This window comes from Megalobrama amblycephala, linkage group LG22, assembly GCF_018812025.1.
Source record: "Megalobrama amblycephala isolate DHTTF-2021 linkage group LG22, ASM1881202v1, whole genome shotgun sequence".
NCBI classification, from domain to species: domain Eukaryota; kingdom Metazoa; phylum Chordata; class Actinopteri; order Cypriniformes; family Xenocyprididae; genus Megalobrama; species Megalobrama amblycephala.
Genome location: NC_063065.1, coordinates 23,500,867 through 23,526,823, shown reverse-complemented (window position 1 = coordinate 23,526,823; position 25,957 = coordinate 23,500,867). Strand labels below are relative to the sequence as shown.

The 25,957-nt window shown below is 36.9% G+C and overlaps 1 protein-coding gene across 1 annotated transcript; it reads left to right on the top strand.

The window, feature by feature from the left end:
- On the top strand, positions 1-25,957 carry LOC125258399 (GTPase IMAP family member 8-like). The gene is made up of 5 exons (XM_048175329.1): positions 1-778; positions 945-1,010; positions 12,338-13,042; positions 18,768-19,364; positions 24,325-25,957. The coding sequence occupies exons 1-5, from the start codon at positions 745-747 to the stop codon at positions 25,305-25,307; spliced, it is 2,385 nt and encodes a 794-aa protein (XP_048031286.1). The 5' UTR covers positions 1-744; the 3' UTR covers positions 25,308-25,957.

The following is a 25,957-nucleotide window of genomic DNA, read 5'->3' as shown; positions in this document are numbered from 1 at the left end:
TGTGTAAACATTATAATGTGGTTTTTCAAACCCTTATACAGGTTGGTGGGGTTGAAGAGATTAAAAGAATGAGACATAAAATTATATTATTATATTATATATTATTTTATTATATTTAAAAAACAAACAAACAAACAAACAAAAACCGTAAAATTATTAAGGTGGACACAATCGAAACATTCAATTGAACACAATTTCTGGGTCAAGCTTCTAAGGGGTAGGTCATCACATCAGAGACACAGAGCAAAGCAGCTGTTATATGACTCCTCTCCAATCGTATCTCACTTTTCTAGCAGAGGATTGCCAAAACTTTCTGCAAGAGTGGAGATGGCTGCTTCAAATGTTTAAAGTCTCATGCACAATTTAGGACAATCACAAACTACCTTGTTTTGTCAAAATTATATGTGAATAGTGTTTCTTGAGTTGTACACACAATCACAATGACACTCCTCATATCAGCCAAGTGATCAAGTTTAATTAACCAGAGAAATTTGCTTTTAAAAGCCACTGCACTGTCTAGATATTACACACACACACCGGCAGTCATTGGACAGATCACACAGATAGTATCATAAGCTGTATGGAATGTACGCACAATGACAAATCCAACCTGTTTCTGAGTTTATAATCACACTTTTGATTTAACATGAACATACACGCTTACAGTCATGCAAAGATAGCTGAAACAGATATTTTCCTGTTATCTGAAGTGCTTCACTGTACAAAAATTACAGTTGTGCTAAGATGGCTGAATCGAGTGGATCATCCTCACAACCTGGTGAGTCTGTTAAAAGTGTTTTGACATAGAGCGGTTTTTAAAATGTGCATTCTGTATACAAAGCCTGAAACAATGAGCAGTTCATGTTGCAGTAATATATTTCTGCAAAACAACATTCTGTGTAATGAAAAAAATTGATAGTTTGTTTGTTTGTGTATTTTAACAGAAGAAGATCAGGACAGCTCATCGTTGTTCCATAGAAAAGGAAGCAAACAACGTATTCCTCCGGCCAGTGAGATTTGCATTTATTTTAATAAAATCTTTTATTGATATAATAGCCTATATATAATATGCGTTTGTAATACCTGTATATTTTCCTTTTTACCATTTTATAGATAAATATATCTCTAAACCCTACTGCCAAACCTAAACATACCCATTTTATACAGAAAATTAAAAAAAAAAAAAAAGAGTAAAACTTAACGGACAGAATGTGTAGGAAAATAACAATTTTAGTACCTAACAATAGCCTATATCTTAAAAAGATATTTTGAGCTGCTAATGCTACTCCTACACCTGAACCTTCCCATAACCATTTCTACGTATATGTACAGTTATGAAGAAAAGCATAATTTATTGCGAAAATGTCAAAAGCGGCACCAAAAGTAGTTCAAATGACAATGTGATCGCCCCCTGGTGGCTGGATGCAGTACAGGTCATAAACCCCGCCCTCTCAATGGAGTCGAATGAGACTTCAGTGAAAACTTAAAAATAAATTCTGCTTCAAATAAAACTTTCTGAAAGATGGTTTTGGTCATTTAAGGTGGTTGTTATCACACTGATATATATTCAATTGTTCGTTTTTGTGATAATTTAGATTTTAGCTAGCAATTTGGTGCTATAAAAACGGGGTGTGTCGTCATGATTGACAGTTGTTTGACAGCTTGTCTGAGGACTGTCGGAGGTTCGAGGGGAGATTGAAGATGTATTATGTAGGGTCTGCACAGTCTCAAGGATGAGCAGGTCCCACCATAAACTGTGTTTAAGCCTCAATTCACAGAACTTTGGTTTGTAAATCTTACATCGATTCCGGCCCGGCAGACACTAATGGATCACGAGACTCTTTTTATGACTGTTTCGATAAGTCCCTAACCTCTCCTCCGCGACTTCAAAGGGGGTGCAACACCACGGATCGGGTTTCTAGGGACCAGGTCCAAATTCCAAACGGTCATAAAAGGAAAATACACGCACACCCCCACAGACACACACACACACACGGCTCCCCTACATAGAGACTGTATGCACAAACATTATACCTACAAATATGAATGTATCTGCCATTGTAGTGCTCGCTGCATGTATGTGTTACTAGTGTAGAATTGTAGAATTGACTGTAGTAGGTTAGTTTTCATGTGAAACTGTAGTAATAGAGTGTAAAGGGTATCTTCTTTATATGACAAGAGACACCTGTCGAGTTTGATTTCTCCGTAAAGCTGTGAATCCGAGCTATTCACTGATGTACGTTACATTTCTGTCAAATGCATCGTTCAATGTTTAATAACACTATGAAGAAAATGCACTGATTCAACATACCATAAATTTATTCGGGAGACAGGACAAAGGAATGTGGAAACCCGCCAAATTGCAACGCTAGCATTGGAGGACGTTATCAAGAAGGCGTTCTGGTCTGTTGTCTTTAAAACACCATGACACGCGTCTTTTGGTGGCACAAGTTTTCTGCACGAGTTCCTGCCGTCAAGACGGACTCTCTTCTTTATTTTCCGGTCATATTACAACAGTTAAACCTCGTTTGAAACTTCGCCGAAACAACCTCCGGAAGAAGAAGCAACTATCAAACCGAGCGCTCCGAAACTCCAAGCACCCTGACTAACCCATGCAAGTATAACGTTATTACGATTTTAAATACTGAGTTTCCTTGCTGGCTCTTAAAGGTGAACTGTTGCAATTTGACCTGCTTTGATCATCTCTTTCGTTTCTGCCTCTCCTTCTACTTTGTATGTATTTGTATTTACTTGTGTCCATTTAGCCGTATAACCTGTGTATTACCCGTTTCGTATATTAAACTCATTATATCCATGCTTTTTTGTTCACTTGCTCATTTTAGCAACAACCGAGTCACTTTAACGTTCTGATTCTAATATCCTTGCTCTATATTTGGAGGCTATGATAGAAAGTTAGTCTCCCGGCCCGAGAATAACATTTCTGTCGTGATAATATGTGGATAATTTTCCGTTTCGGTGGACGAACTGATAGTTTTCCACATAATTATTAAACCAGAACTAATCATATATGTGATTGATTATAATTCGTTGTAGTTAATTCACCATATATGGTTAATTCCCCGTTGGGTCGATATATGAACGTCATAAAGCTTTCTGAATTATGATATTCATATTTCATCCATAAATTGATTAATAACTGTACATCGCTACAATTAACTAACTGTTAATTTTCGATTTCTTTGTTATTTAACACCAACAAAATGAGTTGTTCAGCAGTAAACTGTACTAACCGACCTACAGGATCTGACGGATCACTGAACTTTTTTCCGTAACATTAATTGTGGGCATTATAAGCTAATTAATAAACGTTATTAGTTAAGATAACACACTTAATGTTAACCATGTCGGGAAAAAGCAGGTGATCGTTATCTGGCAGTTACTTATTATTTTTATGGGTATAAAATAATAATTAGCAGGACAAAACTAATGATAGCCTATTCTAATTACAGCAATCGATCTCCTGTAACGTTAGTTGAACTTGATTTAAAATGGCAGGACCGTTTCTGACAATTTAGAGTTGTTTCTAATGGCATATTATATTGAGTTTATCTACTGGATTTGCTGTTTCAAAAATATTATTGCTCTAGAAACAGAGTAGCCTATTATTTCATAGGTAGAATTTTAAATTGTGTATAATTTTTATAGTCTATTTAAAATACATGAATGATGATGCCGTCATCTGGGCGGAAGTTTGATACCGCGACTCCGCCTCCGGGCTCCACTGACGATTCCTTCTGCGCATGCCCATGCTCCAAGCTTTTTTTTTTTTGACGTATTGCGTAACGTGTCAACGCCCATTTGTCGGCCCATTTTGACTTCAGTTCATTGCAATGGAAGGAATCGGCGTCGCGTCGTCCATCTTTTTGTATAGTCTATGATCCATACTGGTCATAAACTGGTCCAGGACCAGCATGGACCAGCATAGGACCAGCACTTGACTAGCATAAACCAACTCAAACCAGCATACCAGCTCCAAAACCTGCCTTAACCAGCATATGCTGGTTTTTTCTGCACGTTTCCTAATTTCAAATGTACATCGACTGAAACAGTGCATTTCGCAATGATGAAGCAGGTGAGAGCCATGACTGCCGCGAAACATGTAGTAATGCTTCTTGAGTATGAAATTTTCGAATTTGAATTCATAACGAGTGTGGAATTTGACGTTGAGGGTCGCTGCTGAGAATGGAGATCGAGATCGCTGCATAAAAGGCTGAATTTGGATTTGTTCCTCACAAACATGGATTCTAAATATTTAAATAATAGCAGGACGAGATTTCTATTCTGCCAGAAAATCTACTAAGGGAACCAGGCTGGCCTCTGATGTATTGTGAACACATGTTTCGTGTAATTTTATCCTCCTCAGAGGATGCGAATGTGACGCAACATCTTGTGAGCTCTGCATCACTAATTCGCTGGGAACCGCTGCACCCTGAGGCACCATGGGTGGCGGGGTTGGCAGAACGGCCCCCTGACGGCCACGAGATGGGACGGGCACCATATACTGAGGTGAATACCGCTCCACCCTGTGTGGGGCTGCCCTCAGGAGTCTGACACCTCTGGCGTCAGGACTTCTTCTGCACAGCCTTCTTAGCCTGAAGTACGACCCTCAGGTCCGTCTTCGGCTTCGAAGGCTTGAGCCGTATCTGTGAGGTGGAGAACGAGAAGCGACACCCTCTTTTTGGTGCGCTCTATATGAGGAGCTATACGGCTGGGGCTGCTCACACCCAGCAACCCCAGAGGATGGATGGCGGCGCGAAGATATTTCTTGAATGCCTCCGCTTGTTTTTTTACACCTGAAACCTGTCAACGACCGAACTGACAGCATCGCCTAACAGGCCAGTTGGTGCAAGTGGGGCGTTGAGAAGAAAGGCCTTGTCTTACTCTTTAATATCAGACTGATTGAGCCACAGGTGTCTCTCTGTCACCACCAAGGCTGCCATAGACCGCCCAACTGCTCTGGCAGTCTCCTTGGTGGCTCTCAGAGATAAGTCTGTGGCTTGACGCAGTTCTCGAACTGCGTCCGGGCCAATCCCCTCTCCGCCATCCAGATCCTTCAGCAGGTTGGCTTGGTACGCTTGCAAAATGACCATTGTAAGGAAAGGAGCAAAATTAGCTCAAATGAAATAATTAATTTATAGGGAATTATAAAAAGTCATTTAGTTTACGACAGAGCAACTGAATCGTCCAGCGTTCATCTGCTCGAGCCGTACTAAGCTCTTGTAGCGGATATGAATATCCACTATCGTGAAAACACTGATTAGAGCCCAGTAACTTTTAAGATCGACAGTTTAAGACATTAAATTTTACAAGCATATAATACAAGACACTTTCTTTTATAATCTACAAGAGACTTTATTCTAACACAAACTAATCTAACACAAACACACACACATACACATTGCAGTGAGAAAGGAAATGAGAGAGAAAGAGTTTTAAGAGAAAGAGTGATATGATGAACAGGATTCCTAGCAAAATATGCAATTCAAAGACCTGACCTGAACGAACTATGAATCATTAATTTAAATGCACCAGTTCAGCTTTAGAATCTGGAGGTACTTGCTTGAGTCGACTTTAAATGTGAACTTCTTGACTTCTTGTCGGCGTGCAGAGAAGCGTTTTCCAAGTCGATGATCTGTTGCAGGGTATTTCAGGTCCGGATTGTGTTAGGTAAAAACCAATCACGTATGAGCTTGCTGGAAAAATAAAAGGAAGTCTCTTTGTCGTGGCTGGAGTTAAAGTTGAAGCAGCAAAAGTCGTTGGTTGAACTTTGCGGAACTTTGGTCACAGCTGACTTCTTTACTCTTCGTCTTGGGATCTGACTATTTAAACTTAGGTGTTTGTCCCACCTCTGAGAGGAGTTTTGGCCAACCAATTATTGCCCCGTTTCAAAAGGTGGCTTTTCTCTGCCCCAATCATACATAAGTGTTACCTCCGGTATTGCCATCTTTGGCAGAGAGTACCGTTTTAGACATAATTTTTAAATGGCAATAATTATTAAATGGAATATGATACATTTTACACAGATTTCATTCAAGCCATGATTTAGACATACATTAGAGATTTAAATTCATTCCAAATAAGGCATACTTTCAATCAGTCATTCAAGAGTTATCACATTTACATGAATTGTGGGTGTTCTAAAGCATAACTGGTTACAGGTAGTATGTGTGGACATGATAAAAAATGTATGCAGTTAAAAGATGTTTAATAAGTCCAATAAAGTTAGGTCTGCATTGTCTCTGTCTCTTTTGATCTGGAGATCAAAAACTATTTATCTTCTTGATGACCATTTGGTTTGTCACAAATAGCTAAGTTTGTCACCTCTCCTTCTGTCAGGAAGCATGGGGGTCATAAAAGTAATTAGCAAGGGTTTTCCTGTAGACTGACTGGAGACGAAAATTAGATTTTCTGAGTTTGGGTTTCTGGAATTATGTTTTGAAAGAATCATCTGAATGATTCATTTGTCTGGTTCGTCCACGGTTCCTACACCATTGTATGCAAACAAGCACCAGCCTGACCTGCTGATGTATACGCTTTACCCACCAGCCCTGATGTAACTTTTAGTGGCTTAGTGGGAAGCGAAGGGGCCTTTCCTCGAAAAGTGAGAGGCGGGAGCAGAGCGTTCTCAGAGGAAGCTTCTCACAACGCTCACATTCAGCCCCCTCGAAGGCTGAAAGAGCATGCTCCGTTCCCAAACACATGACACATAAATCGTGATACAGTTTAAATGCCTGGTTCGCCATAATGGTGTGAAAGATATTGAGCTGTACTATATCGGGACAGACAACAATAAATAAGACAGACAGTTTCACACAGATCGCTTTGCTGAGGCAAAAAAGCTGAAGCCGGTCTGGTCAGATGTGTATTTATCCTTTCCTGGTTGTGACATCACCCACCCGTGACGTTCACTCTTGCCATTGAACTAGTTGACAGACGTGCATCAGACACAATCACGCTGGGGGCGTTCCCAAAGCAATCCTTTCGGACGCAGCGCGAGTTCCCTTTAAAAGGGAAATATAAATGTTAAAAAAATCAATGCTTTGATCATCTCAGAATCAATCCAGATTACATGTAATCCCTTACTACCCAATTCTGCATATTATAATGCTACCATATTTTGTGCAGGCGATTAGCTTACTTCGTTGTAAATATAAAAGCTGAACAATGTCACTGCTAAATGCCTATAATATTGTGGTATCAGGGCTTAAAGAAAATCCCGAACTTCCCACTCGTATTTACGTTCATGTGCATTCATGTAAATACGATCTTTTCGACATGACTTGAATGCACCATTACGTCTCTACCCGTTACAAAAAAAGTTTGTTCAAGTGTGTTACTAGTACACTTCTATTAAACTAAAGATAAGAAAGTCTACATTTGATGTACTTCTTAGAAATTTACTTAAAATTACACTTAAGTGTACCTCCAGTCTAGTAATATTCTTGGGTTTACTTGTTGAAACAGCCATCCTCAAATCCCACCAGAGATTTTTTTTTATTTTTATTGTGATCAGTCAGGTGACTGTGATGGCCACTGTAAAATCTTCCAGGACTTCTTCTGCAACCAAAACTTAGCAGAATGCTTGGGATCATTGTCATGTTGGAAAGGTCCAATGACACCCAAGCTTCAACTTCCTCTCAGATGGCATGATGTTTTCTTCTAGGATTTCCTGATACAGCTGCAGAGCATCATCAAACACCACCATGCTTAACTGTATAGGCAGTGTTCATTTCAGCATATCCTTCATTCTTCTTCCTGCAGTCATACCGCTGATCCATAGGTCCGAAAAATTCCAGTTTTCTAACATTGCTCCACAGAAAAGAAATTCAGTGGCTTATTTATATAATTTTGAGCACTTTTCTTGTGCTTTTGGGTCAGTAATGTTGAACATCTTGGAGTTCTGGCATGGAAACCGCATGCGTTTAGTATGCGGCTTATTGTGCAAGCTGAAACCTCAGTGCCTGTTGCCACCAAGTCTTTCTGGAGGTCTTTTGCAGTCACTTGAGGGATTTCCTGATCCTGCCTTCTCAGATATCTGGTTGCAGTCATTGATAGCTTCCTTTTTCTGCCCCGTCCAGGTAGTGTTACCACTGTTCCTTTAACTTTGAACTTGCAAACTATGCAAAGGATCATTTAGTGCCTTCACTATCTTTATGTACCCTTGCTTGTGAAGGACGATGATCTCTTCTCTTGACTTTTTGGACCATTCTTTTGACTTATTTCTAACATGCAGTCAAACATGACACTCAACAAACCTAGCCAGTTCAGATATTTATATTTCATGTGTTCTAGCTCAAATAAAGAAGCCCTTGGCAATTGCATCAGGTGGGCTTGAGACAACTGTTTTGCAGATTTGTGCACTGTTTTGAGCACTGGTGTCAAAAGTATTCACATTCATTACTCAAGTAGAAGTATAGATACTAGGGTTTAAAAATACTTCTGTAGAAGTTGAAGTATCAACTCAAGCTTTTTACTCAAGTAAATGTGTAAAAGTACTGGTTTCAAAACTACTTAAAGTATAAAAGTAAAAGTAATGTAAGGAAAAAATGCCATTAAGGACAAAAGCTTAGGCCGCACCACAGGAGCCTATTGTGCACTCCACCTCCAAACATTTTTCTAAAGGCCAATAACTATAATGTTATATTAAAACAGTGGTCTCAAACTGCCGGCCTTCCCCCTCAACCCGGCCCGCAACTGATCTCAAAAATAAAACATAATCCGGCCCGCTAAATTATTATTATTATTATTCTCCAGTTGCTACCTGTCTGATATGCAAAGAAAAAGTCGCCGTTCTAAGGGGGGATTCACATATCGCGTCACATAAGCGGCCGAGCCGCATTCTCCTTCTTTCCAAAGCGCTTTTGCTCCAGTGACGTCTGTCGTTGCTATGCAACCATGAGCCGCGCTCTCAACCGCGTCGCTTCTATTATGAGCGCGCTTGCCCAAATTACAGTAAAAGCACTCGACTTTAAGTCACTAGCGTCGATTTAAACCACCGAAACGCGTCCGATGCAGCCATTAAACGTTACCGATGCTCAAACGGCATCTTGGACAAATGCGCTGCCAGGTGTCTGTCAAGAAACAGAAGAGTGTAGGCTACAAATGTATTCAGGGATTGTATTTGTTCAGTACAGTGTTGGTCAGTGCAAAATTTTAATGTTATTTAAGCTAACATAAAGTAAGGGAAAATACTTCCACTAAATATTAAAAACTAATAATGTATGTAACAATGAGATATTTTTATTTTTTGGCAAAATAAAGTTGATATATATATATATATATATATATATATATATATATATATATATATAGCTCCAGTTTTTTGTTTATTTCTGACCCCTCCACACCACAAGTGTTGATGGGTTTGTTCCTAAATTACTATATTTTTATATGTACCTTGTTGGATGTGAGAAGTTGCACCAGACTATTGCAATTAATAGTATATTAGGCCTAGTAGTATTATATTAGTAATAGTATTATATGATTATATTACACTCTGTAACAATGAGAGAGACACTGCTGTTTACATTTAGTATGGTAAATAGAATATTTATAGTATAGGTATAAAGATATTTTAGTAGGCAAATTTGATGTAAATGAGATGTAAAATGAGATGTAAATAATGCAATGTAAATTTTCGGAAATGTTGCGCTTTCTTGCGCTTGAATGTTAATGTGGCCCTCCTATGAGGTGTCAATCACAGAAACGGCCCCCCGCCAATTTGAGTTTGAGACCCCTGTATTAAAATGTTAATGATGAAAAATTTTGGATGCACTAGGCTACCCGTTTCAGCCGCATATATGCCCATTGAAAATGATTTTAGAAACGCATTTTAGTACAATGCAAATACATTAAAGCACCATATATGTGTACTACTGAGCATTAACATGTGTTTCCTGGAGTGGAAGATATGATGACTAGTTGCCTATAAGTATTGTAATGGTGCAACAAGTCATACTTCAGTTCAGAGGCATGTCATCAGTAACCTTTATTGGAATGTAAATGTGCATCCAAGCTTAAATGTACATCCAACCCCTGTTGGTGTTGGTCGGAGTCTGTTTTTACCAGACTGAATATGTTTAATCTGCGTTTATTTGGTCGTCTGAGCATCCAACAAACGGCAACAAACTCTGACGTAATCTGACCTGGCCACGAACCGTTGCCATGACGATGAGGCAAGTCCCCTGCAAAGACTGTTTGATCGCGCCCGCGCCTCATGCACACACAACAAAGCAGTGGAAATGTGATATCGCAGCTTGTTCGTTACACTCAAAAAAATTATTCTAGCTGCTTGCTCAGTTTATTTAAATAAAATAAGCTGAACTAACACAAATCTTTAGTTTTTTACTTAATTGGCATTTGCACTCAATTGTATTATGTTAAATGAAAGTAAATTTGAAAAATGTTAGGTTAACCTAAACCATTTGTGTTAGGACTACACAAGTTGCATTGATTGAAACTGGGCAGTGGATTTCTAGTTCCCAGCATGCTTTGCGTAGGGATAGATCGGGACAGTAAATGTTGAAATTAAGTGCTGTTTAATGTGTTTTTTAGGAAAGGGAAATACCTTTTAAAGTTTGATGTTCAGTTATATTTGACATTTAAAAGAGTTTATGTTATGTCGATTTTTATGAGGTTACCATTATGCTGAAGTGTAGACCTTGTGGTTAGGCTATGGGTGGCTACATGAAATAAATCTATATTGTTCTCAACAAGCTTTAACTGTGCTAAAGCCAGTGATGAGAAGTTCTTTATCTGATCATTACTTGCATGCTACAAATGTTTTGCAGAAAACTTGAGCAACTCTACACAAGGGCACCAGTCTGAATTGCAATAGCACTGGTTGGATCAACAAGAGTGAATTATGTTCAGGAAACATTCACAGATTACGTCAAATGAAACTGGTGTGAACTCATTCAATTAGGATGAATTTTACTCATCAGTACAATTAACCTAGCTTAAGTTCAAATAAATCAGTTCAACTGTGTGGAAATAGGTGTCATAATTGAATTAAGTTAGACCAACAAGTTATTTTTTTGAGTGTATAAAAAAAAAAAAAATACAGTTAAAATAAAAAAAAAAACATATGAAGGTACAATAGTCCGTAGTGCAATCCGTGCCATTCAACAAGAGCACTGCTCCACTTCACCGAGAGGTAACCACCATGAGAGCAACGCAGGTTTACCTTCATTTTCATTTTAAATTAATTCATTTTGGCTTGTTTAGCATGATTGAATATGACTATGGGTCACATAAATAAACAGGGTCACGCTAAAAAAAAAGTTTAAAAAATGGTGTATACGCTAATTTATTCAAACGTCTCTCTACCGAACTACCTACTTTAGCTTAATTTGCGGAGGACTAAGAGAAAGCACCAATTTGATAAATGAGCCAGTAGTGGAGAAATAATAACTTTTAAGAAATAATCTTTTTTGAGTAATGCCCCCTACACTGTCCTCCTTGTTGGAGTGTGACGTGATTTGATGCAGGTGCGATGGATCGCGTACAAACCAATAGTGTGTCAGAATGATATATGTTTATACTCATCCAACCACAATCAAATTCACTCTATCCAGATGGCGCGATTGATCTGGATAGTTTTTTTTTTTTTTTTTTTTAATCCGGAATGAAAACAAGCCGAAATGAAATAGGAGTAACAAGGCTATTTTTAAAATCTAAGGAGTAGAAAGTACAGATAATTGAGTGAAAATGTAAGGAGTACAAGTAAAAATTTGGCTGAAAAATAATTACTCCAGTAAAGTATAGATACCCAAAATTTCTAATTAAGTAAGGTAACGAAGTATTTGTACTTCGTTACTTAACACCTCTGGTTTTGAGTAGTGCTTGAAGTGCAATAAAACAAGTGCCGGTACTCCCAATGCTCAGTTTAAAACACAATCCTGAGCAAGGGAGGGTGAGGCGGCCCTTACGAAAAGAAATTATTTTTCCCTATATACGAATGATCAATGTATTTAATTATTTAACAGTATATTTGAAAAATACATTTATAAGGAAAATAAAAAAAGAAAAAATTAAAAAATAACGTTTTGGAATGGAATGTTCCTCTAACAAAAGTTTTTTTCAAAGTTTAAAAAACATTCCGAAATAATATTTTCATAACTTGATGGCAATGTTAGCAAAACATTCTGAGAACATATTTTTGTTAGCTGGGAATGTCTCCTTTTTTTTTTAGCTACAGATCTGTTATTTCATCTGTGTTAGCTGAAGTTATGTATATAGTAAGTTAGTAAAGTATGCAAAGTAGATGTTGAGGTAAAATAAGTGATTGTGTGATCTGTTTCCTTTTTTCATTCAGTGGCAAACAAACAACTGAAAGGAATTTCTGTCTCCAGTCTCTCATCCAGACGGATTGTTCTTCTGGGTAAAAGTGGTGCTGGGAAAAGTGCAGCTGGAAACAAAATACTGGGACAAAAAGAGTTCAGATCTGAGAGAGGAAGGAGATCAGTAACCCGTGAATGTTCAGAAGCTCACGCCACTGTTTCAGGCAGATCTGTGTCTGTAGTTGATACTCCTGGATTATTTCACACAGAGATAAAAACTGAGGAGTTAGCTGTAGAGGTAGAGAGATGCGTTTGTTTATCCAGTCCTGGACCTCATGCTTTTCTCATTGTGTTTCCTGTGATTATGAGATTCACTGAGATGGAGCAGCAGATTCCTCAGGAGATTGAGATGATGTTTGGTGAAGAAGTGTTAAAATACTCCATCATTCTCTTCACTCATGGAGATCGGATAGATAAACCCATAGCGGAACTCATTAGGGGGAACAGTAGATTAAGAGATCTAGTTGATCAGTGTGGAGGCAGATTTCACATCTTCAACAATGAAGATCAGAATAACAGAGAGCAGGTGAATGATCTACTGCAGAAGATTGACACAATGATAGAGCAGAATGGAGGAGGACACTACAGTAATCAGATGTTTGAAGATGCTCACAGATTCAGACTAGAGGAAGAAGAGAGGAGATGGAGAGGAGAAGAGAGGAGAAAGCTACAAGAAAAAGGTAAGGTTTGATTAACATCAAAACGTACATTAGCATGCTAAAAGTGTCTTCAGTGATGTATTTAATTCTACGAAAGCAATGACTGTTGCTCTTAATCATGAAACTACTTCATGGTAAGTACTCCCTAGTAAAAAAAAAGTATACTTTATTGTATTTTAAATATATTCCCTTTTTCTATAGTACACTGCAAATATACAAACAAAAAATGTACTATCATTAAATATATAAAAAGTATATTAGTATCATATTTTCACAATGCAACTTTTAACACACTTTAAAATAATTGTACTTTAGTATATTTTCTAAAAAATATATTTTAGAAAAATATACTTGAAGTGTAAGTTTAGTTTATTTTTTAAAAGTGTATTTATTTGCACTTTATAAAAATATATTTGAGGTATATTTTAACAGTGTGCTGAAAATGATCATTGTAACAATGCACTGAAAGTATATTTAAAAAATACATTATTTAATATCCTGAAGTTGTAGTGTATCTAATGTTAAATTTGAGTATATTTTTTAAGTTTACTTCTTCATCCTTGGAATTCATTATATTACTTGTGCTATTTATTTCAGTATGAATGCATTACAAGCTCATTTCGTATATGCAGTGTAGCCTATACAATTTCCAAATATGTGTAAATGTTTATTAAGTTTACACTGGCAGAATCATTTTACAATCAAACACACAAATGTATATTAAACAACACACCAGCAGCACAAGTAATGCGAAAAATATATGTCGAGTGGTTAAACTTATCGGAATTCAAATGTCTCTTCAACTTGGTCTGTGACCAATCAGATTTTGTTGCTCACTGCCTTCAGCCAATCAGAGCTGCTGACGTCACGGTTCGTCGTCTGAATCCCCTCACTCAGGCACTCAGGTGAAGTATAATGTCGCAATGTATAATTTATTTAATAAAACACTGAACGCGCAATATATCGCTCAATCTTGGGGATTCTGACCAGTTCAATCAAGTGACATCGCAGCCTGACCGTGATGGCGACGACAACCGGCTAATCTAATGGCCTACGCGATCCTGAAAGAACCGGAGAAAAGTGCTGCTATTGGGAGGTGAGTTGTAGTCTACCAGTTAACAAACTTTATTTTATTTTCTTTAACAAACGGAGAGCGATATTTCGGCTTGATTTCTCCTTTTTGAGTTTTTGTCTGGTGTTTTATGGCACATGTTTGTATGCAGCACCAAAACATTCATATGATTGGTCAAATCGGCCGGTATTCTGTACGATATTAATTCATAAAGTGTTTTATGCTTGACTATGTACCGAAAACAATATCGACATGCCATTCTGATACAGTTCCCTGCTGCTAATCCTCATTTACTGTTCAGAAATAGTATTGGTTCAATGTAGGATTTAGACAGACTATTGTAAACGTGAATAAAGAGTTGAACATGCTGTCTTATATCTTTGGTATGTTCTGTCAACAGATGCTGTTCTTCACGAGTCTCTGCGGTCATCATTGTGCCATCAGACACAATGAGAAGCTCATCAGAAAATGGAATATAATGTGTAATTTGTATTTGTATTTGTGTATAGAGGGTCACCATGGTCCAATATTTTTTTTTCTTTAATGAAAAACATGGTAAGTTTTGCTGAATCTAAGTTTAAATAAAAACTATTGGATTTGTCAATGAAATATGTCTCTGCATTAGTGATGTTGTTACATTTTATTTGTTTTAATGGCCTTGAAAACAAATGCATTCAACTTTGGGAAAATGTGTTAAACTGTATTTAAATAGTAGCACAACTGTATTGTGTGAGATTATGTTATTCAAAGTACAGTAGTCAACATTTAAAGTGGATCAAAAAAGTTAGGACAACTTTGATTAAAGGTTTTGATCCGCTTCAAATGTTGACTATATTATACAAAGTATAAGTAATAACAAAGTGTATTGTTATTGACTGCAAAGTGTGTAATGTTTAATATTTGGAATAAGCCAAAGGTACTGAGCATACAGTATTTACTATTACCTGTAAAATAATATATTCAGTGTATATTGCTTGTGTTTTCTGAAGACACTCGTAATTATTTTGTAATGTACTTAAATCACAAATAAAGTGTACTTATAACACAAAGTGTACTCATAACAGAAATAAAGTATACTTATAACACAAATAAAAGTATACTTATAACAGAAATAAAGTATACTTATAATACAACGTATATTATAACAAAAAATTATACTTTTAACACAAATAAAGTATACTTATAACACAAATTAAGTACACTTTAATATCACTAATCAAGCATGTAATTAGTCCCTACACAGACATATACTTAAAGTGTACTAAGTATACTTGAAGTTGTTCCAATTTAGTACACATAAGTATACTAAATATACTTAAAGTTGTATTTTAATACTACTTAATTTCAACTTAAATATACTTAGTACAAAATTAGTTGTTTCAAAATAGCACACTTTAAATGAACTAATCATTAACACACTTGAAATATACTAATAATTAGTCTTGCTGCAAGTATACTTAGTATACTTTTTTTTCACTAGGGCTTGTACACAATTTGTAGTTTTGTTAGCGGTTTATTGGTATTCATTTGTTATTTAGAGGTGACTTGCATGTTATGGTCAGTGTTCAGGTTATTGTACTAGTGAACTTTCTAGCTTACTACATTAGTAAACTTTATACCTTATTACACTGGCGAACTTTCTAGTCTATTCTATTGTTGACTCTTCATATAAAAGGAGGGGTCTGACATCATCAGAGAGATTGGGACATAACGTGCTGCACTGCAAAAAATGCTGTTCTTACTTAGAGTTCTTGTCTTGTTTCTAGTCAAAATATCTTAAAGTTCTTAAATCAAGAAGCATTTTCTTGACAAGTAAAAATTATTTTCTTGTTTTCAGGAAAAATAAGTCAAAATTAAGTGTGTTTATCCTTAAAACAAGCAAAATAATCTCCCAATGGGGTAAGAAAAATAATCTTAATCCAAACTGAAAACAAGATTATATAGCTTATTTTTGGTTTGAAATAAGATTATTTTGTGTTGTTCTTCTGTGAAATTTATTTTAGAATAATATAATCAGATCATCTCTTTGATAGTTCAATGACTTGGATTAAGAACTTTTGGTGCTTTTCCACTGCATGGGACGGCTTGGTATGGTTCGGTACGGCCTGTTTAAATAGCACCACCTCGGTTGAGGTTCCAAGCATGCCGAACTGATACTGAAATGTGAACTATATACACTGAAGATCACAGATTGGTCAAGATTAGCTCACCCGCATGCACCGTCGAGCAAACCAAATGATGTCAGCGTCTGCAGTTTGTTGTACAGTTCCCAAACTCTCTTTTTACGGGTTTTTTTTTAGCAGTATTTTGTTTTGCTGCCATTTGTTTTGAAACAAAATTCCTTGTCTTGCAGTGAAAAACATCCACATGCCGAGAATCAAAACACTATCAAAAACATGTTGATATGCTCCATTGCTTCTGTGTTGTGTGTTTGTTTGTGTCCTGTTTATGTTATGTCTTAACGATGTTGATGTTATGGCAGTTGAGGCTGCGCAAGGGTCATGAAACCCCAAAACACTTTTTTTGAGATTTAAACAGATATGTATAGACTGCACATCATTGAAAACACTAAAGGTACTCATTATTGTTATTCATAAGTGAAAAATAGTTATTTTTTTCATTTTTCAGAGCGATTTCTGTCTTCCTGTTTGAAAATCTGAGTCGGAGCAACGTCACAAAATCTGAAGTCATGGTGTACTTTCGAACATGCTGACGTAGATTCTCTACATATATATTCATGACATAAAGCTCATTCAATCCAATCACTGCGCTGTAGTATGAAGTTTGAATACGAACACATGAAAAATACGAGTGTTTTTATGACACACGCAGAGCGCGCATATGCTCGGTTTCAGCGCGGAGCTCCGCGATGAGTTTAATAACACTAGTCACGTGGCTCATAGCTCATACAGAATAAAGTATCCGTGTTTAAAGTTTTTATTTCACACATTCTCCTGCACCAAACATTAACCAGCACGGTGTAGTTATGCACACATATTTCATCAAGTCTTCTACAAATGAATTATATGTGCAAACTGGACACTGATACAGTGGTGAAGCCTATCTGAACGTGACGACACGATTATTCTAATAGACAAAAGACTGATTTTGAGACTGCAGTGCTCGTAAATGTAATCAAAGTAGCTATTATTAGCCCTATTAAATATTCTTTCGCATTTCTCCCTTGTGCTTGGGAGTTTGTCGTTATATTCTCTGTGCTCATATATTGATGTTCATTATTCTGTATAATGAGTGTGTTGTATGTCTGTGCTTCATTGGTTGTTCTCTCCCCTCTTCCCCCCCTCTACACTCCCACTTTTCCAGAGCTTTACACGCCCATTTCCACAGACTTTTTGAAACTCAGAGGTGTGAACGACCAGGGTAAAACAGGGGGGTTTCATGACCCATGTCTGTAATGCTACCCACTTTGAAGTGGAACTAACTGCAGTGGAAAAGCACACTGCCAAAGTGAGCCGAGTCGTACCACACAGTGGAAAAGTGCCGTAAGAGACAGAAGGACAGATATTACACAGGGATATGTTCTCTTATTATCAAAAACATATATATATATATATATATATATATATATATATATATATATATATATATATATATATATATATATATATATATCAGAAAAAAGGAGGAAAAAATACTAATAAAGAAAAAAAAATGCAAACACACAACTATACCAGTCAAGGGTTAATCATGAAAGATCAAGAGTCCTAAACTTTAAACAAGTTTTGAGATGTTTAAGTTCAGTGTTTTTATCTTTGATGTATTTTGATGGTTTTTTTTTTTTGGTTTTTTTGTTTTTTTTTGTGTGTCTCACATAATGTTTATTAGATTCACAAACAGCAGACAGAAGCAGTCCAGAGATTAATCACCTCAACAGAAAGTCTATGATTCTACAGCAAGAAAAATACAGAGTTTTAATGAAAATTCAGTTAATTTTACTTTGATACTCGTGTCACTGTTAATTTACGGATGGTCTAATACAACAAAGGTAATAATCACCCATTGTTGTTCAATGTTTGCTTTTTATTTCACCAATGAAAATCAAATATCATTACAGACAATGTGTGTATTGTGTGTTAGTGTTTTAAATGACAACCAATTTTTTATCATTGCAGATAGTTTAGTCACGTTGTGCCACAATAGTACATATGGTACACACACACACACACACACACACACATATATATAAATTTGTAATAGCTCACTGAAACAGAAAGCTTACTTGAAAAAACAAAACACAAAACAGTTTCTAGAAAGATTAGTTAGAGTCAAGATGATGTTTTAAGTGAATAAGAGAAAAATTTGAAGAGGTGAATATTTAAGGGATAATTTATTATTTTGTCATACACAATTGTGCCTGTTATTCAGCGTTGTTATTAAAGACAGTCATTAACGGCCATTATCACATGACAACCAATCAGAATCAAGTATTCTAGAGAGCCATGTAATAATGGAGTGTTAATTGAGATGTTACAAAATACATATAAAATAATAATTAGAAACTGTATTGACTAGGTTTGCAGCTATGTTTTATTATATTCTAAACAAACTGTACCGACTCTTTATGAATTAGGAAGATCAGGTGAAGAGGATGTCCATATACATGCACTCAAACTGTTCTATTTTGTCTTACAACTTGATGTTATTTATTTTTAGGTTGTGGGATAAAAATGGGTGGAACACACTCAATGCCGAAAGTGTGCTTGCATTTGGTCATGCTGGGAAGAACAGGAGCTGGGAAAAGTTCAACTGGAAACACAATACTGGGACGACAAGCTTTTAGTTTATTGAAGAGTTACAAATCTGTCACTCAAGATATTGCTGCAGAAGTCGGTGAAGTGTGTGGATTTGCAGTCATTGTTTATGACACTCCAGGAATTTCTGGTACAGAGAGAGAGGAAGAACTTAGACAATTTGAAGAGCTAATCCAGAAATGTGGATCAGGCCTGTGTGTATTTCTGCTGGTTCTCCAAGGAGACCGATTCACTCAAGAGGACCAGAAAATCATGGAGAAGATTGAAGAGCTGCTGGAAGAAAAACACATTGAAAACACCTGGATTCTCTTCACCAGAGGAGATCAACTGGGTGAAGAAAACAAGACCATAAATAAAGTCATTAATGAGACTGAATACTTGAAGAAGCTTACTCAGAAATATGAGGGCAGATTCCATGTGTTCAACAACAAGACAAAAGGACCGAGTGACCAAGTGAAATCTCTGATAACTAAAGTTTTCCAGAGGAACTTACAGAGATGTAAGTCTAATATAACTAGATCTTAGGGAAGGTTCACATAAGGCATAGAGGGATAAAGCTGTGGTCATTCAAATCGAAAGATTATTTCATTTTATTTCTTACAGTATTCACAGGTTTCCCAGTATTAGTATTAAGGATAGCATTTAAAAAATGTTTTTGGCATAAATAAAAAGTGGCTTAAAACATAAGAAAATTTGTAAAGATACAACAAACCAACGTTGTTTAAGCATTAGTGAGACTCTCTTTTATCTGCACACAGTTATTTACCGTATGGAAACTGTAGTATGTTAGTAGTAATAGGCATTTATCAAACTTCCGCTTTCAAATAGTAGCATGAAAAATCTTCCGCTGCAGCCTGTATCAATCAGTTCGTTTACATCTGCACCAATAATGCGGTTATTTCTAATAAACAGAGTAAGGTCTTAATTACAGTATGTTTACATGACACGAGCAGAACTCTTCACTCCAGTTTACATGCAGTTTTCATTATTCTGATTATTCACTAATAAGTATGGTTATACCACACTCGCAGCATGCATGTTACTGCCAGTTGTTTTAATCTACTTGCATCAAATTCACGACGTACTGGATATTACTTTGGTGGCTTGATGAACATCACAATGCCTACGCTGCCGTTGCGTTCTTCGCGCCGTCTGGATGAAGATAAAGAGCAGAGACTGAGTTGTGTTGACAGAGTTTAGTGATTTGGAAAAAAGAAAACTTCAGATTAATGTCACTGAGTTCATTCACAAAGTTGTGTGAAGAACACACGGCATCTGTGTAGACCCGAGCACATGCACTTTTGAAAGGGCGGGAATCAGAGCGTGAATAATGCAATTAAGGTGTTAACATGCCTGTATATTGCGATTAAAATTGGTGTACACCACCCAGTTTAAAGGATTAGTTCTCTTTCAAATGAAAATTTTCCTGATAATTTACTCACCCCCATGTCATCCAAGATGTTCATGTCTTTCTTTCTTCGGTTGAAAAGAAATTAAGGTTTTTGATGAAAACATTAAAGGATTATTAGGGGCCAAGCCCCAAAGGGGCTGTAGCCCCTATTGTAATTGTACGTTTTCCCTTTTATTATTATTATTCTTCCTCCCGAATGGGAGTCTATGGCAGCCCTATCAACGGAACATGAGAAAATGATGAAATTTGGCACACTTGTAGTGATGGTCATGTCTAGAAATCTGACCAATTTTGGAGTCTCTAGGACCAACTCTATAGCGCCACCACCAGTTCAAAAATTCAACATTCTAAAGTTTATAACTTTTGAACCATTTGCTCTAGAAAAATACAATTTAGTACATCTGATTCGTCTCTTCATGCTGATTCTATTCAAATTCTTACATTAAGTCTCCGCCCATTACAGTAGCGGCCATTTTGAAAAGTACAGTATTCCGTTTTTTCGCTACTCCTCCTTCAAAATTTGTCCAATTTTGTCCAAACTTTGATCAGGTGATCTTTGGTCTGAGCCGCACAGAAATGACTGAACAGATTTTTTTTATTCATCTTTGTTCAAAAGTTATGATGTCACGAAGTTAACGAGGTTGACCCAAAATTGCTATAGAGGCTGTATCTCGGCCAAACTTTGAGCAATCAAAACTAAAATTGGTACACTTGATCAAGACCATGATCTGAGGTTCCATGCCGAATTTGGGTATAGCGCCACCTACAGGTCATGAGATCTGAAAAATGGATATTTTGGCCAATAACTTTTGAACACTTTGTTAGAAAATCAAGATCTTGGTGTCTATGGATTCCTTGGGCCATGCCAAATACGAGGATATCAATTTTGTTAACATCGGATGAACCACGTGTCCGCCATTTTGAATTTTGTCATAAACTGCAATATCTTTTAAACTATTTGACATATCTTTACAAAAATTGGTATGTATGACCTTTAGAAGGTCCTGAAGGTACCTGAGAAGTTTCAACACAGCGCCACCTACTGTTCCACAGATATAATGTTTTTTGCAAAAACACTTATAACTTTTGAAAACATTTTCCAAAATGTGTATGCTTTATGTCATTTTATTCCCAGGCTAATGCCAATTCCAACGATGTGTCATTTATCATTTTCCTTAAATGTACCTGTCCGCCATATTGAAATAAATGAAAAAACGTTTTTTCGCTACTCCTCCCACAAATGTTGTCCAATTTTGTCCAATATCAGCTCAGATGATCGTTGGACCGAGCCACATAGAAATGACTGAACAGATTTTTGATATTCGCTACTGTTCCCGAGATATTCGTCTCTGAATGTGACCTTGATTGTGTTTGTTGTCTTATGCTAGTTAGCTTAGCATGCTAATTGCTTAGCATGCTAACCAGTTGTCATTCTTTTTAATGTGGCTCTTCAGCTATCAAGTTAGCCATGAGCTTCATTAGCATTAAGTTAGCTTAGCATGCTAATATGGTTAGCATGCTAAGTAATGCTTTTTTTTGTAAATTCTTTCTGACACTTAAAGTTCTCTCCCACAGCAGGTTGAACATGTGTCATGAAGTAGCTCAATGTGGAAAGCCAGGTACCTGAAGAGCCCTGTACCCAAAGATAGTGGGTTCGAATCCCGCGTGGAGCGGTTTTATGAAATAGTGTGTTTTGATTCCTTTATTGCCTCTTGGATTAGAAATAAATGCTTTTTGTTTCATGCTGTGTTCAGTTTCATCTAAGCTTCTGTACATTCTGAGTTCATTCTCACCCATAACTCTGAACCAGCTGTTTCATGATTGTTCATTTTCTGCTGTTTTTCCTCTTCCTGCTCCATATTGCGCTACAGCATGATGAGCTGCAGAATGATCTAAAGCAAAGTTATCAAATATAACATTCAGTGCAGTTTTATTAAAAGTCTTCATTTTGAGTTCATTTTCACATGAACTAATGAACTTTGGCAGGTGTGCCAACATTCACCTGCGCAGTGGTGCAATGAGATGAGAAATGGACACTGGACCCGGAGGTCGAGGGTTCCAATCCCGTGTGGGGGGTTTATACAATTGTGTGTAATGAGTCATTTTGATTCCTTTTTTATCCAAATAAGCTTTGTACTAATCTTTATTCCTCTTGAATTAGATACAAGTGTTTTTAGTTCATTCTGTGTTCATTCTCATCTGAACTTCTATTGATTTTCATTTCATTTCCACCTGTCCTTCTGAACCAGCTGTTTTGCATGTACATTCAATTTCTGCTGTTTTTGCTCTACCTGGTCCGTATTGCGCTACTGCCCCTTCTGGGGCTTGGCCCCGAATTGCTGCTTGCAGCTATATTTCTCCTTATAGTGGACTTCAATGGAGCCCAAACAGTTGAAGGTCAAAATTACAGTTTCAGTGCAGCTTCAGAAGGCTTTAAAGGTCCCGTTCTTCGTGATCCCATGTTTCAAACTTTAGTTAGTGTGTAATGTTGTTGTTAGAGTATAAATAAAATCTGTAAAATTTTAAAGCTCAAAGTTCAATGCCAAGCGAGATATTTTATTTAACAGAAGTTCGCCTACATCGAACGGCCAGTTTGGACTACATCCCTCTACTTCCTTCTTTAATGACGTCACTAAAACAGTTTTTTGACTAACCTCCGCCCACAGGAATACACAAGAGTTGCATTTGTAGAGTGTGTTTGTCGCCATGTCGTCGAAACGCTGTTATTTTCATCCCGCAGTTCAATCACCGGGTCTGATTCCGGCTCAAATTGATACGGTAAAATTAAAGACATGTTTACAATAACACTGAGCGCGTGCATCTCCACGTTATGGTAAGAGGCGAGACCTTTTCCGGGCAAGATGCGCTAAACTGCTGTCGAATCACAACACAGGAACCGCTGGCACAATCAGAACTCGTTACGTATTTCTGAAGGAGGGACTTCATAGAACAAGGAAGTCATCAGCCCGTTTTTATGACAGTGGAAACAGCGGTATACGGATAAGTAAATTATGTGAAAAATACTGTGTTTTTTTACACGCGAAACATGAACACATGTTATATTGCACACTATAAACACAATCAAAGCTTCAAAAAACCACGAAAAACGGGACCTTTAAATGATATCAGACGAGGAATAAGGGTCTTGTCTAGCGAAACGATCGGTCATTTTCGAAAAAAAATAATAAAATGTATATGATTTATAAACACAAACGATCGCCTCGCAATTGCTTCCGTCAAAACCGGACTTCCGTATTCTTCACAAAGCTTATGCTGTATGTCCTACGCCTTCCCTATTCAACTTACAGAACGAACGCGGCGCCAGTTCTGTTTTTCTTTTTTTCGATTGTTTGTGTTTATAAATCATATACATTTTATTTATTTTTTTCGAAAATGACAGATCGTTTCTCTAGATAAGACCCTTATTCCTCGTCTGGTATCATTTAAAGCCCTTTGAAGCTGCACTGAAACTGTCATTTTGACCTTCAACCGTTTGGTGTCAATTGAAGTCCATTATAAGGAGAATAATCCTGGAATGTTTTCATCAAAAACCTTAATTTCTTTTCAACTGAAGAAAGAAAGACATGAACATCTTGGATGACATGGGGGTGAGTAAATTATCAGGAAATTTTAATTTGAAAGTGGACTAATCCTTTAATGCGTTTATGGTTACTACAATTATGAGCTTAATTGCATTAGTTCAATCGAAGTACTGCATTTATGATGTAAAGTTTAATCACAATATTGCCAGAATCCCATTATAATCGCATTATGAGGGTGCATGTAAATGCACTGAATGGCTCTGGCCATAGCAGGGGATTGTGGCGATATATTTATGTAAAATTCAGCACATATAAGACACCAAACTCAGTTTAGAATAATTACTTGAGTATTGTGAAACCGAGGAAGATGGTTTCAGGATATTCAAATTCCTTTATGATACTAATCGGAGACAGATGTGACGAGACACAGACTGTGATAAAGGTCAAAGTACGTGCCAAGATGAAATATGTGAATGTTTATAATCTGTTTTCTTTTTGTCATACAGTTTCCAAACATCCTTGGCGAAGTATTCCCATCAGTATCCAGGACACCTCTGATGACAGTCTCTCATACAGAAGGATTGTGTTGCTGGGTAGAAGAGGTGTTGGGAAGAGTGCAGCTGGAAACACGATACTGGGACAGGAAGTGTTCAAATCCACAAATGGCTCAAATGCAGTAACCCGTGAATGTTCAGAGAAACGTGTCACTGTTTCAGGCAGCAAAGTATCTGTAGTTGATACTCCTCCATTCTTTGACACAGGGATGAATCCAGAGCAGATAATGACGGAGATAGCCAGAAGTGTTTATTTATCCAGTCCTGGACCGCACGCTTTTCTCATTGTGTTTAAGGTCAATATAAAGATCACTGAACAGGAGCAGCAGATCCCTCAGATGATTGAGATGATGTTTGGTGAGGGAGTGTTAAAATACTCCATCATTCTCTTCACTCATGGAGATCTGCTAGAAGGAAAATCCATGGAGCAAGTCATTGAGAAAAACAATGCATTAAGACGTCTAGTTGATCAGTGTGGAGGCAGATTTCACGTCTTCAACAATAGAGATCAGAATAACAGAGAGCAGGTGAATGATCTACAGCAGAAGTCTAACATAATGATAGAGCAGAATGGAGGAAGATACTACAGTAATGAGATTTATGAAGATGCTCAGAGATTTAAACAAGAGGAAAGAGAGAGGACACTGAAAGAAGAAGAGTTGAGACAGAGAGAGGAAGAGGAGAGAAAACCACAAGTGAAATTCGGCAGAGTTTTGATTGTTTGTGCTGGAGCTGCTGTTGCTGCGCTTGTTGGTGCTGCTCTTGCTGGAGCTGCTGGTGTTACGGCTGCTGTTGGAGCTGTTGTTGGATCTGCTGCTGCTGCTGGAGCTTTTGATGATGTAGCTGCTTGGACACAGAGGAGAAAGAGAGAGGAAGAGGAGAGGAGACAACAGGAGGAAAATGAAGAAGACCGGAACTTGAGAAAGTTAAAATGAGAAACAGTTATGAAGAAGTTAAAAGGTCAATTATGAAGAATGAAAGAGAGACAGAAAAGAAAGAAAAAATATTATAAAAATCTTCATCATCATTATCATCCTCACTAGCCAGGTTTCATCCAAGGATTTATTTATTTTTTTTGTGAATTGTTTTTTAGCAATTCAAAATGTTTAATGTTTATATGCCGTTTGTCGATAAAAAATTCTCAAATATCGACACAATCTTTTTCCGTTCTATATGTCTGATGTCATATTTCCGATGTCACAAAAATTTGTTTGGAAACATTTTTTGTCAAGAAAAAGAGCTTCAGTGTAAATTAATGTGCTGTCACATGACAGAATTAGCCTACACATGCTGCGTCCGCACGAATGTTGCTTTTATTTCAGTTTACAAAAATCACTTTACTTCAGCATCTGAATAATTAAAAGTAATGTCATATATTTGCATTTCAATTTCACTAAACTGTTCATTAATATTCATTAATATATAGTTTTAGCTCAATTTGGAAAATAAAGTAGTTGACTCCAAAAAGCTCTAATAAAATTTGAGAAATGTTATGTGAAAATAAGCATCAGACCATTTAACCAGTTTAACCTTCCTCCTTGTTCATTTTTTAAAGTTAGACATCAACCTTCTTGGTATTTCTCAT